Source organism: Triturus cristatus, chromosome 8 (genome assembly GCF_964204655.1).
Source record: "Triturus cristatus chromosome 8, aTriCri1.1, whole genome shotgun sequence".
Taxonomy (NCBI): Eukaryota; Metazoa; Chordata; class Amphibia; order Caudata; family Salamandridae; genus Triturus; species Triturus cristatus.
In genome coordinates, this window is record NC_140591.1 from 725,723,427 (window position 1) to 725,738,358 (window position 14,932).

General features: G+C 44.0%; 1 protein-coding gene across 2 annotated transcripts in view; it reads right to left on the minus strand.

Annotated features, from left to right (window-relative positions):
- Positions 1–14,932, minus strand: part of GPC6 (glypican 6) — a 3,429,025-nt gene that overhangs the window by 1,153,185 nt on the left and 2,260,908 nt on the right. For both annotated transcript variants that reach the window (XM_085622132.1, XM_085622131.1), the window contains exon 4: positions 12,253–12,418. In XM_085622132.1, coding sequence (XP_085478258.1) covers positions 12,253–12,418 — 166 coding nt within the window. The remainder of the gene's footprint in view (positions 1–12,252; positions 12,419–14,932) is intronic.

Consider the following 14,932-nt stretch of genomic DNA (forward strand, 5'->3'; position numbering starts at 1 on the left):
ATTTCCCCCGTTATAGTTAGTTCAGCTAACTATAACTCACGCCCCCGCAATGCACTGCTGAGGACGTCACATATTACATCACTCATGACATGGTCAGCGACATCACTGATGACATCACTGATGACATCACTGATGACATCATCCATGTGATAATTTGATGCGTCTTCTCACACCCTAATCTAACCATTGATACACCCACTCTAAATTACAGACTGCCATTCTCAAAACCATAGACACTCCAACACCAATAACTACATACCCACTCACTGATTCTTAGGTCTACACACCCATCCACTCACTCACCCGTACAGTCACTCATACTTATGGTCACTCAGTACAGGACTATCATATGCACTCATACACCTATATAGACACTCACACACCGCCACTCATCCATAGAGGTACTCATACACCTACTTAGTCATGCAAATAATTAATCACACTGCCATTTACTCACCTATACAGTTATACACACACCAGCTCAATTACTCAGACAAATACTAGCTGTGAGAAGTTGGCCTGGCATATGCTGTCCACTAGTTATAGGGGACACCTTGCACCAGTCCAATTTGACTCTTATGGTGATAGGTTAAAGACAACCTTTAAAGAAAGCTATCCTAATGGTAGCTGTGGAGAGCAGCCTTCAGGCTCAGTCTTGAAGGAGTGTTAATCTTATCGTTTTACCATAGATAACCTCTTGAATAACCAAACGAAAGAGTAGTCCACACAGGTATATATATAAAATATATGTATTTATTCTAAGAATAATCCCACTAGTCTCTTTATGAGGCTGGAGGTACAGATACAATTCAAACAAGCATTGATAGTTACAATAAATAGCACTGGAATCATAGGGCCCCAGGAGGGGACCAAACCATATATCAAAAAAGTGGTATAAGAACCACGACAATTCTACAGACAATGCCTAGGGCATTTAGGGTCGCTGGCCCCTTGTGAAACCACCCAAGGTAGTGAGGAAGGGGACCCACGGGAGACGCGTGCAGTGGTATAAGCTACTGTCGGGATCTCTGTTAAAGCCTATGGAGAATGTCGCAGGTGAATTTTACAAGATTAAAAACACTTCTAGCAGGAGTTCAAGAGTTTAGAGTTAAGCTTTTGAAGGGCCCACACCCATGAGAGTACCGAGGCACCACTGTTACCTGCCCCAGGGAAGCCGGGTGCATAGGTCGTTTTCGATGTCGGGTCGCGGGCTGATTTTCAATGGCAAAACGTGAAGAACTGCTGCTAGCAAGCAGCGTCGTCGATGTCGTGAAGATGTAGATCTTGAAGAGAAGGACCTGAAAGCAGAGGGGACAGAGTCTGGGTCACGGCACAGTGACCAGGGGGCTCAGGAGAAAGAGCCCTTCAATGTCGGGTGCTTCCAGGTGGAAGATGGGTAGCTTGGATCGTCAGCCACGGGGTCCAGGAGGCTTCAAGGAAGGCCAGCTTCTGGAGGGCGACTGTCTCACAAAGGATGAGGGTCGCTGCGTTGTTAGTGTCCGTATTGGATCCACTAAGCCTTGGCAACCGCAACCCACGCAAGAATTACAAAACAGCTACTGGTGCAGACCCACAAGGTCTGAGCGAGGTCTCCAGCAAGGAGACTGAAGAGCAGGCCTGGAGCAACCAGAGGAACTCTTGGAAGTGAAGATTAACTTCCGCCAGGGCCTACTAGTCGAGAGACAAGGGACCGCAGGAGGCAGAAATTTGGCGTGCGTAAAGATGCGCCCACGGGTCGCCGGAGCGGGCTAGGGGGTCGATGTTTTGCACAGATGATTCTGAGAGGTTGACTCAATAATGGGCCAAAGCACAACTTCCCCACTTGTCGGGTTTGTGTGCTGTGCAAGAGGTGGCCGGTGCCCTGGGGTATTGGGGATCTCGGCACCCACGGGGTCCACGGTGCTGAGCTTGGCTGTGCTCACTCACTGGCCTCTGGGATGCTTGGAAACCCAACTCAAGGTAGGTAAGAGTCGTCAATGTCCGTAGGAGCAGCGAAGTTTCAACCGGGTCACTTGCAGTGTTTCAGGTGCCTGCCAAGCAGGGGGGTAACTCCTTTACCCCAAGGGAGATTTCTTCATTCAGCTGTGCGGCAGCAAGTCGAAGTTCAAGTCTGTAAAGTCCAAGAATAATCTGAGGCTCTGGGGACCCTGTATTCACCTTTATCCAACGATTAGGGGAGTGTCCAGATCAGAGCCCACCAATGAGAGGCTACACCCTCTCCCCTTTGTGTGTTTTCCCACCTGGGCAGGGGACTGGATGCCCCTGAACCGGTTTGAGGCGGTGTATGCAGAAGTAGGCACTGGAGAAGCCTACGTGCAAGTCTGAAAGACATCCTATGGTGCACCCACCCAGTTCCAATCCACATAGTCTGTCTGGGGAGGTGGGAGCACCTCCCTGCAACAAGATCCCTATTGTCCAGCTGCCGTGGCTGGAGTTCTGCCCAGCAACAGGCAGCCAGAGTCGTGTGGGTGGCGGGTAGCATCCATTTTGTACTACAAGTGCACTCTTAAATTGGTGTCTAACATCTGCCGCTTTTACCATATCGCCCCTCTAGCAGGGGGGAATAATGCCCTCACTCCCATGGTTGGATTGGGGGTATGATTCCTACAGTTTGACACCAAACACGACATGGTTCTGTGCAGCCACTCTCAAGTTATCACGCTATCATGATTACTTATAATGCGGTTAAGAGTATATGGTATGGCTGCACTACAAACAACCCAGTACTAGTTTTACGAAGGTTGCAGAGGGACCCTACTCAGGTAGGGGTTCCCCCCCACACATATCTCAGCACCCTGCCTTGTAGGATTAGCAAGGCCTGCCTTAGGGGTGACCTATGAGGATATATGTGTTGTATTAAGTGGGATACAGGATACCTATATCCCTGTAAGGGGTGCAAGCACCACCTTACCCAGACTACAGTAGTGGTCTGGTGGTGTCAGTTTGTATGGCTGTCCCAGGGGTGGCACAATAAGTGCTGCAGCCCCTGGTAGGCCTCTGAGGAACCCGTGCCCTGGGTACCTAGGGTACCATCTACAAGGGGCTGACAGGGTGTCCTCAGTATCCAATTGGGATGTACCTAGGGTACTCACATCAGTTTAGAGAGGAAGCAGATAGGCTGGGGTCCTGGATAGCAGGGCCACAGCCTGGCTAGAGTCAGAAAATAGTCAAAACATCAGCAAAACGTTGGGGGCAACTATGCAGTCAATGCCACTCTCCTACACTAGCACATTCTTACGCTCTTATACAATCAATGATACAAGCACACACTCATCCATACAGCCACTCTCACAATCACACACTCTCACTTGGCCATTTATGTACTCCAACACACATATATGCTGCATTTCACATATGTAGCTACTCACACATGTACCACTGAAATATACATTCACTCACTAACACAACCATACACACACTCACCCACCCATACAGTCCATCACAGATGCACTCTTGAAACTAGGCACCCAGTGAATCACCTCTCACACAGAGTCACACACACCCCACCCACACAAACACTCAGGCACCCATACAGATACTCAGACAACCAATCTATAACCCATATAGACACTCATGTAGATATTTGCAAACCCATGCAGCCACTTACACACTAACAGACAGACGGATACAGACATTCACACAGTTTAGTCACTAACCCATGCATTCAGTAAGATATGTTTAATCACTCACTTATAGAATCAGTTACGCATCTACAAAATCATCCATTCACACACTTATACACCCACTCATTCTTCAATATGCCTTTCCCTATATATAATAAACATATTTAAACTTTACAGAAACACACAGACACTGGATGATGTCATCAGTGATGTCATCAGTGATGTCATTTGAGATGTCATCAGTGATGTCACTGACCATGTCATGAGTGATGTAATATGTGACGTCATCAGCAGTGCATTGCGGGGGCGCGAGTTATAGTTAGCTGAACTAACTATAACGGGGGAATTTCAATGGTTTTGTACGAGTGAAATGTCCAGCTAATTATAACACCCCTGAAACCCATGTTTTTCTTCTGTGAATTTCTATGGTTTCTTAAATGCTAATTCCTAACTATAACGTGCCTGAAACCTATGGTTTTTAAAGTGAATATATATATATATATATATATATATATATATAGAGAGAGAGAGAGAGAGAGAGAGAGAGCGAGAGTGAGAGAGAGAGAGACCGAGCGAGCGAGAGAGAATGAGTTAAATAGGTTAATTTTATTTTTTTAAACATATTTTACATTATAATAATGTTAATTACAATTAAATATATGAAATTGACATTATTGTGATGATATTTTGGACCACAGTATTTTTGTACTTTGCATTATAAGTATGGAGTGTCTATATTTTTATGGTCGCTGTTTTTTCCACAATATTTTTGTGGCCGATATTTTATCATACAACCTGCCAGACCTTATAGACTTGCAATGCACAGTTAGGGGTGACTTAGCTAGTATATAAAAACTGTTTTTTTCTATGTTGCACAGGCACATTTCCTTACCAGGTGTTTCTGCAGTGCTGTCAAACTGCAGCATAGCCATAGCACAGTGGTGTGCTCTGAAGGTATATGTAGTTGTCATGAAAGTGAGTGATATAAATACTCTCTGCAGCCCAAATATGACATCTAATTTCCATGCCATTGGTGCATTTCTCATTACCCAGTGCACAGTACATGTTTTAATGGAAAAACACACATGTTGTGCCACAATTTAGCAAACATCAGACAGGGAAAGATGGGCAAACCATGACAAACATTTTCTTTCTGACACAATAGAATATCTGTGCAGCGTTCTAAATTTACAGTAGTGAGATAAAATTGCATATGTTGAAGCATTGCTATTTACCATTGTTTTTCACAGCATATATTTATTCACTGAAATTGTGTATGTTGGCTATGAATACTTGTTTTAAGCACTCTCTGAAGACATCCTTTTGGTGCCCAGTAAGGACTGATGTTTACCTTACTCTACCAACGCTCCTCTCTTCAGGCCGCCTGTGGAGATCTATACAATGTGATGGGACTCTCAATTTTCTTTTCTGTGTCATAAGATGGACATGCACTACATCATTTGTGACATATGAATGATCAATATTAATGTATCAGCAGTGTAAATCATGGCAAATGTGTCACTTGAAGAAAAATGATAGGACCATCAAAGTGACCTGCCCCACATCAGGTTACTCTTCATTTCAGAAAATGAAGCAGCTGGTCCATCAAACTGTGTTTTACAAATTCCACCTCTATTATTTGCCCAGTGAACAGGGGCCTTCTTGTTTAAAATTAGATGTATTTTGCAAATGAAGGAATGAGCTCTTGTAACTGCCCAAAATTAATGTACAGAATTTCAGTGAGGGGCAATGGAGCAATTTAGCACTTCAAAGTTTACGGAAGAGATATAGAAATAAAGATACCATTCACAAAATAAACACTAGCTTTATGAATGATATGTCTGTGATCATTATTCTTCATAAAGCTAATCTTTATATGGGATTCAGAAGAATTAGTGACCCTTTCCTTACAATCCATAAAAATTATATACTATCATCTGTATCCCTAACAGTAAGCCATCAGGTTTAAGGTTGTTAGACCTTATGCTGGATTAGGAGTATATTCACAGTTCAAATGCATTTTACCTTCCCTTACAACACCATCAAATATGGAGCAGTTTGTCTGTTTTAGCCTACTAATTTTAATATTTATTTCAGCATTCTCAGCGCTAATGGCCTAATTTTGAGTTAGATGGTAAACTAAAAGCCTGCAGTCTCTTGGGGGGGTACCTTATCTGGAGAAGAATGAGCTAGCTAGGAATTATATATTAGTATATGATATAGAGAGAATTTTGGAGGAAACACCATCAATGCATCCTTCACCCGGATTAAGCAATTCCTCCAGAAATGAAATGATTTTCCATTACCACCCACACCCAGCTCTAAATCAGCTAATAAGTTTAGGTACACAAACAAGGTGTAAAAATGTCTTAGATAAGGTCTGTGAATAAATGCCCAGAAAGCTGTCAATCTGGGGGAATTCACTACATTCTCAAAACAGACGCCTCATCTAAAATGCTTTGTGAAACTAGGATGTTAGTTCATTACCGTGTCAGCAGGGCCGGACTGGCCGTAGCGGGCACCTGGAGTTTCCCCCGGTGGGCTGCCAGGGTGGGGGCCGGTTTTGGGCCACTGGGGGCCATTTTTGTTACTGGGGGCCTGCAATATCGGTCCCCGGTAACCAAATCAGCCGAAACTGGCCCTTGCAAACAGCTCGGCCGCACCCCCTCAGCCTCCGAGGGGGGCTGGCCGAGCAGTTTGCCAGGGCCGGTTTCGGTTCCCAGTCCGACCCTGCTTGTCAGTATAGAGAACCATGTTGCACACTTTTCTGAGTTTGTTCTGCAGACTTTCAGCTTTTCACGGGTTAAACGCAATAATGTGACCCCATTAAAGTTATTCTCAGTTTTCTCCTTCAGACAGTCAAAAGCTACTAGTGTGGCGCAGATTCTGTCATTCATGGTGGAGAATGGTAATAAAGGTTGAAAAGAAAGATTTGAAGGAAACTAAATAGAAGGATAAAGCCATTGTCATCAGATTTAGTGCCTTATTACAGGACTGATTGTAATCTTTTTTTATTTGAATCTTTTGTATAGCACGAACTCGACCCGAAGGTATTGGAGCGCTGTACATGAGCCCCGTATTTACATTACATATTCAGGCACGGGGAGATGAAGTGATTTGCCCAGAATCAGGAGGCGACTCCGAGGCTCGAACCCTGGTTTCCAGCAGCAAAGTCGGCAGACTAGCCTACGGACCACATCCTCTCCCCAAATCTTGATTTGGCTATAAAGATATCTTAATGCCTGAGTTGTGAATGAGCACTGCAGTTCAGAGTTTATTTCCTGTGCACATTTCTCCAGGAAAAGTCATTATCTGCTCGCCTTGTGTTGCTGGAGGGAATAGACGGGGACAAGACGTGCCCATGCCTGCCACCTCTGCCCCTGTTCCCCGTGGTGTTACCAGGGTTGGGTCAGCACCAGTTGAAAGCGGGTCCAGGCTTTTCAGACCCAGTAATTTCTGATCCAGGAACACCGGACCACTCGCAGTTGTCTGCCGTAGCATCACGCCGGGGATAACAGGAGCGGCCAAGGCAGGTAAGGGCGGTGAGGCGGGGTTGGGGAGCGATTTGGCAGACGAACACGGAGGGGAAATTAAATAATTAATTAATTTCCCCTCATTGTCGTATGTCAAAATCCCCCGCCCCCGGCCCCACCGCTCTTACCTGCACGGGTCACTGATGGGGGATAACACTACTGGCAATACGTAATGAGGGCCTGGCTGTCTAAGTATGGGCTCAATGTTCATAAAAGGTCATTTTTTTCAGACAGCTATGTTTATTGCGTGCCCAATGTGGTTTCAACGGTGGTCTTTTTTCATGTGGGCAGGGACATGCAACAATCTCACTGAGCCAAAAAGGTTAAGACTATATAAGCAACATACCATCGATCTGGAAGATGCTCTGGTACTAGACAAAAACTACTACTCTTCAGTCACAGCATTCCAGACTGAAGTCTTTACCACTTCACTGAATGAGTTCTGAGACTGGTGCAAGACAAAAGGTTGGTAGCTGTTTCGACAAGAACAGATTTCGGCTATTTAAAGTTTTAATTATAACTTGCTAGAAATTATTTAATATGCATAATGTCACTCTCTCATATTATGAGCCATTAGTTATGTAACGGGGGACACAGCTCCTTTTTTCTGCTCCTTTGACAAGCAATACATTTTTTAGCATCATTTTTCAAAACGCTTCTCCCATTTACCAAAGCATTTCTTGCCCTTGTATCGCACAACTTTACTTCAAAATTTAACGCCTTTACTAATGCTAATCTCCTTCCTAGCACAAATACTTCTTGTTTTTAAAACTGACTCACTTATCAGACCACAAAAATAAGAAACATACATTGCGGGCAAGATTTATCAATCCTCTGTGCCAGTCCAAAGTCACCAAAAGTGACGTAAAATGTTGCAAAGTGTTGATGTGGGTGGGAATTTCTTTCCAGTACATCACTTTTTTAGCTCTGGAAAGTAAAGTTGACTAAAAATGAATTAGAGTAGCACTGTGCACTACTTTGAGCTACTTTGCACGAAGGGGTGTCCCGGAGGATGCATGGGTATTCTCAAAAACGAGCTTTTTGACGTAAAGCCTTATCTACTAACATTTGTAGACAGGGATTTGCACCAAAGAATTATGCTTCCCTGTGATGGCTGCCAAGAAGAAGAAATGTTTTCTTTCCGTCTAACTTTTCTAACGTTGCATTTCTGCTGCGCTGTACACTGTGTTAAGGGAATGCTTTAAACTAAGGGCCTGATTCAGATCTTGGCGACTGTTTACATAGGGTATAATAGGATTTATATTTCAGCAGATGGGATATCCGTCACCTTTATCGCATAGTAACCTGTCTGCCAAGCTCTAACCCAGGCCCTAAGTCTAAGCACAGAGGTTTGTACTTGTAGCATACCCTTGCAGTACAAAACCTATGGACACTCACTCTTTTGCACTATGGTGCAAAGATGTGTTCTTGGCGCTAGACAGGTAGCAAGTACACCAGTTCTTGGGAAGAGAGCAGCAGTGCCACATCTTTGTAGGTACAGTGCTGTACTGCTGTCTTCCTTTCACGTAACGCAGCACAGCAACCTTGGTTGCTGCATTGCATGGTGTGCATACAAAGTAACTTTGTCTACTATATATTTTCTCAAAAGCGGACTGTCAGTTCATCTCCCTTCAAATAATTGAGAAATCAGATAACTACCTACAGATGGATGTGAGTAGTTTGTAGTAAGGGGAATATAGATTTGGCAGAGATCCTGACTGTGCAATTTACATGTGGCCCTTTTACATTCCTTAAAATTGTGCATATCTTGCGTGTGAGGTTCAGTCTCTGCACGAACATCTCAATCCTTCTCTAAAAAGACTGCAGACACCTTCACTGTTTGTTAAATCATTTTGCAGAAATTGCTGGTCGGTGAGTTGGCTGAACCCTTTATTGATTTTACATTTATCAATTTACTCAATGGGCCTGTCTAAAACGTAAGTCAACTAGTTTGTGTTTATGGACTAGAACCTACTGAATTGCATGTGAAATTAATCTTTCTGGGCTTCTTTTATTAAAGACCTAATCTATCACCTACTCTTCCTGGTCTTTTTGTTTGGAGTTGGAGCTCTAACCAGAAAGCTGGGTGCAGCAGGGTCCACAGATGGGTCGTAGTGACAGACAACTCTGTTGCTCCTTCCTCTCCTAAAATACTTTCCTGAGAGATTCAAACTATAATGTAAAATTTAGATCAATGTGGCCACCTTTTTGATAAAGGGTCATTGTCCTCCTCAGAAACTGTGTTGATTTTATTGCCCCAATGCAAAGTCCCATTTTCCTCTAGGATACAGGCTTCTGGAAATAGACAAACAGGATAAAATGTATATCTCTATCAAGCAAGAAATTACTTTATAAGACCTGGAAGTGCTTGAGGTCTCCACAAGACTATTGGCCTGATTTAAGGTTTGGTGGATGGGATACTCCATCACAGACATGGCCAGTGTCTCCTACGCCAAATTACAGATGCATTACAGTCTATGGCACTTTTAATACAGCAGACAGGATATCTGTCACGCTTTGAGAATCTCAACCTTCTAACTCTAAATAAAGCCTGTTGTATCTTCCATTTTTAAATGTTGCTGGAAGATTCAAGACCTTAGAGGACTATCACTGATGTCACACCTACGGTCATGTTGATAATTTGCTAGGTGCCAATAACTTGCATTTGCCTTCTGCCATGACACAAAACTTATGGAAAAGCATGCAATTAGCGGGAAGTCTATATCATCCTGAGCAGATCTCTTCCTGACTCCTAAAAGGTAGGTCACTTCCATGCCACAATAATTTAGATGTGTGAAGTGACCCATTACTATAGCTTCTGAGCTTATTCGATAATTAGATGCAAAGGAATTTTTTGTGGACACTCTTTTCTCCATGACATTTTGGCATGACACAACTCTTGATCTGAGGGACTCAGCAGCTAGAGGCAACCATTGTGAGTTGCATTTGACAAGCTCAAACTATACTCAAATAGAGGTGACCATTAAACTAGACAGATAGAGATGGCTATCTCTTCTTCTTAAGCCATGGGAGCTGTCAAGGAGAGAAGGGTGGTCTAATTACAAAAAAGAAAATATGCCACAAACCACAGATATCCAGAGAAGTAAAGCCTTGATGGGAACAAATGTCAGCAGCACGTGTATAAGTCAAGGACACATTTGTCTTTATTATGAACCTTCCTCATTCCATTCTCTGCATAAGAAAAGCAAGCCAAAGAACTACTACCAAAAAAGAGCAGAACCTTTACGTACTGAATGATCATCTGTTCACCATCCTGCATAGACCTCTGATGAGTAGCCACTCACAGATTGGTGTGTGCCATGAGTGTCATCTCAACTCCATCCAGTGTGTGAATACATCCAACATTATCTGGATTCATCAAACGAAGCATTAATTTTTATTTATACCTTTTTCACTTGGTTCATTTTCAATCTACCCAGATAATAAGGCCCTACATACCCTTTGAGAAGGATAATGTCAATATTCAGCATGTTCCATTCTGGAAAGTGGCACCTCCTATCTTATGTTCATTAATAGTTTAAACTTCACTAAACTGTGCAGTATTGTGACAGCGCCTTAGTAAAAACATTGTCCTTTTTCAAATCTTAGCATTAGAAAGAAGTGTTTTTTAATTGTTCCGGGGTTTTACATTGTGTTTCTTAAGTGTTTGCTTTCTGTTCTTTGTTGACATTAACACCAGTCACTCAAGAGCCTTGATGTCATGAGGAAAACATAGGGCTCAATGAACAAACATTTTTAGCAGTTGCAAAACCTGCAATTTGCAAATTCGCTGGGCTTACTAAAGAGGAGACTTTTCAAATGTACCAAACCCCATTTGTGAGTGGGGAAAGGTTTTCCAGCTTGCAAAGGGGCTCTGCAACTCATTCCAAAGCTCAATTCGGAGTGGGCAAGAAAGGGACATCGCCTCTTATTTGGGAATTGCAATGACAAGTGTCAATGATTTGTGCCCAGAATTACAGTTGCAAACCATGGATCAGATACAGACACCTGAGGTGAAATGGGACAGCTTCCACTTTGTGAACAGTGTTGGGATGCCTTGATAGGCGCATGCTCCTCCTGACTTCTTCCAAAATGGGAAACGTTTTGTTAAGGCATAACATGTCCATTTAATGCACATGGGCTGCAGTTGAAAATGGTTCACTTTGGGAATCCGAATGTAGAGATGCAGGTCTGATGCCCCTTGCAAGCTGTTAACGTGCATTCAACGCCAATCGGAGGGAACCTCAAATTGCGATTTTTTTTTATTATTCATTTGGCAGAACATTTTGCCACCCTCTGTTGATGGGCAATTTTTGATGTGGCCATTCTGTACACACACTGCCTGTTCACAAACCCATTGGTGTTTAATTTGAACATCCTGGTTATGGTACCGGGAATAATATTACACCAGGCCCCTGGGTCTCTCTTTGTGTGTACTGATATTATGCCTTTGTGTACAACTATCAATGGTTAATCATGGCAGGAGTTTTATGCATGAACCTATGTGCACCACTAGACGTCATCCCTCCCACCTCCCACCAAAGGCAACAAAAATCGTCTCACTTAAATAACTTACTTATTTTTTCTCAGAAAGCAGTTACAATTTAAAAAATCCCTTTGTTCCACTGAACAGGCACAACATTATTTCTAGGCTCTCTGATACAAAACACACGTTTAATCAACAGGAAATATTTGCCTTAAAATGTCACTCACAGTCACGTATTTAGATATGCAACCCAAATTTCCACTGAAGAAAATCAATTACCAGGCTAAAAAAGCGGTTGGAACAATGATGTGTTTTGCTGACTTTTGATTCTCAAATAGAGCCAAGAATGTGAATTGTATCGAGGCACCAGTGTGTACACATTTTGTATGCAACTTGTTCATAAGTGCTTGGTGCGCAAAAACATTGAAATGCGCTCTAGGCTCAAAACCCATATATATATATTAATATTTCAATATTCAATTGGAATCCTATTTTTAGCAGAATGGAGAAACAAGAATGTGTGATCTGCGCCCAGTTTATACAGTTTCTTATCAGCCGGAAATGCGCAGTGACATCAGGGTCACGCTGGAGGCCGCGTTGACGCACTTACCAATGAAGAGGTTCCACTCGGTATCCAGGTCAGCCTGATTGGCTAAGCAGCCCTTCATTACGTTCAGGCAGTAGTTGCTGCATGGTTTCACGGCGGGAAGGCCTCGGCAGTAGGGGCAGTACAGCATCTTCATTAGCGCGCGGATGCACCCTGGGGTTGGGCTGACCTGGGGGAGACGGAAACCAGAGAGGAAAGGAATCAATATTTTATCCTGTGAGACCGGATGGACTGAGGCAGTCCTCAGGCAGCTATGCAAAGGAGCCATCTCTCAGCAGTAACGCAACCCCTAATCACACTCTCCTGAGGGACTAATCGATTCGCGCCAATTATCTCAGTTCAGCGCATACGCCAGCCATTTCCGCCGCTGCTGCTATCAATGGCCCCTTCAGCGAGTCCATGTAATTGAGGCAGGCGGCGGCTCTTCGCCACTGCCTGCCCACGAAATCAAAATGTACCACTGAATCTTCCACTGTGAAGAGACAGAATGAAGGAAAAGAACACCACAGGCAGAGAGGTGTGCAACAACACTCAACAGTGCCGCTCGAGCTCAGCCTGTATTGGATTGTTGGCGCCCTTTTCTATTTAGAAGTCATGAATAATTCAATCCCAGCATGACTAAATTAAACTCTGGAGCGCGCCCTTGTCTATGTGCTCGTCAAATACCTCTTACTGAAGACCAATCGGTGAGTGGAATGGGAACATTTTGCTAAAATCCCCCAAATTGCTCCTGATTTGAGTAGAACAGCACACACCCTCTTCTATTTACCATTTAAAGACATACCTATTGGATGCTGAGGACCGAAATATTGAATCCCCAGAAAATAGTATTGTTGAAAAGAGAACAACCTGCCTTCTTTCAACTGTAGGAGTTGGACTAAACACTAATATTTGTAGCGCAAACGAGGAATAAATAAAATGCATGCATTTGACTTATGATGCATTTTTTTTCAAAATAATTCGATGCCACGGGCTGTGAAAACTCTTGACTCAGTGAATCACGTGATAGCATCAGCCTTTTCCCGTCTGGTCATAAATCTGTCGTTTTTTTAGTGCACCATACCAGAGTGGAGGAACTGTGTTGCATTAAAGAGGGAGTGCAGGAATGAATGAAGTAATGGATGTATGAATGAGCAACTTAGTACAGATTATAGTGAAAACTAAGGGCCTTACTTAGATTTTGTTGTTGTATAGGATATTCTGTCCCAGGCATGGGCGATATCACACCCAGAATATTACAAGTGACATAAACTGCAATACAATTTTAATACAGTAGAGGGGATGGTCACCACATTTGTGACTGAGTATCCTGTCCAAAAACAACAGTTGATGGACAGAATGCAGAACAATGTCATACATTCACCCCAGTACAGAGATCTGGGCCTAAATCCATCGTTGTTTTGCTGACCATGCCATTCCAGTTTGAACCCAGCCATTTGCAAATCAGTCTTGACCCTGTGTCTCATGGGAACAGTCCAGCCCGAACTGCCAAGCCAGGTCCTCCCTGGACTGGAAACAAGCATCCTAGGACCGGTTTCAGGGTTACACCCCTCTTCGGCCAGGATAGCTTGATTCCAGTGGCATGGAGAGCACGGTACCCACGTCTGGGCATACCCGTCCCACTCGGGTTGACAAATACAAAAACAACAGTTGATGGACAGAATGCAGAACAATGTCATACATTCACCCAGTACAGAGATCTGTGCCTAAATCCATCGTTTTTTTGCTCACCATGCCATTCCAGTTTGAACCCAGCCATATGCAAATCAGTCTTGACCCTGTGTCTCATGGGAACAGTCCAGCCCGAACTGCCAAGCCAGGTCCTCCCTGGACTGGAAACAAGCATCCTATGACTGGTTTCGGGGTTTCACCCCTCTTCAACCAGGATAGCTTGATTCCAGTGGCATGGAGAGCACGGGACCCACGTCTGGGCATACCCGTCCCACTCGCGGTGACAAATGCAAAAACAACAGTCGATGGATAGAATGCAGAACAATGTCAAACAGTCACCCCAGTACAGAGGTCTGGGCCTAAATCCATCTTTTTTTTGCTCACCATGCCATTCCAGTTTGAACCCAGCAAAATGCAAATCAGTCTTGACCCTGTGTCTCATGGGAACAGTCCAACCCGAACTGCCAAGTCAGGTGTTCCCTGGACTGGAAACAAGCATACTAGGACCGGTTTCAGGGTTTCACCCCTCTTCAACCAGGATAGCTTGATTCCAGTGGCATGGAGAGCACGGGACCCACGTCTGGGCATACCCGTCCCACTCGCGGTGACAAATGCAAAAACAACAGTCGATGGATAGAATGCAGAACAATGTCAAACAGTCACCCCAGTACAGAGGTCTGGGCCTAAATCCATCTTTTTTTTGCTCACCATGCCATTCCAGTTTGAACCCAGCAAAATGCAAATCAGTCTTGACCCTGTGTCTCATGGGAACAGTCCAACCCGAACTGCCAAGTCAGGTGTTCCCTGGACTGGAAACAAGCATCCTAGGACCGGTTTCGGGGTTTCACCCCTCTTCAACCAGGATAGCTTGATTCCAGTGGCATGGAGAGCACGGGACCCACATTTGGGCATACCCGTCCCACTCGGGGTGACAAATGCAAAAACAACAGTTGATGGACAGAATGCAGAACAATGTCATACATTCAACCCCAGTCCAGAGATCTGGGCCTAA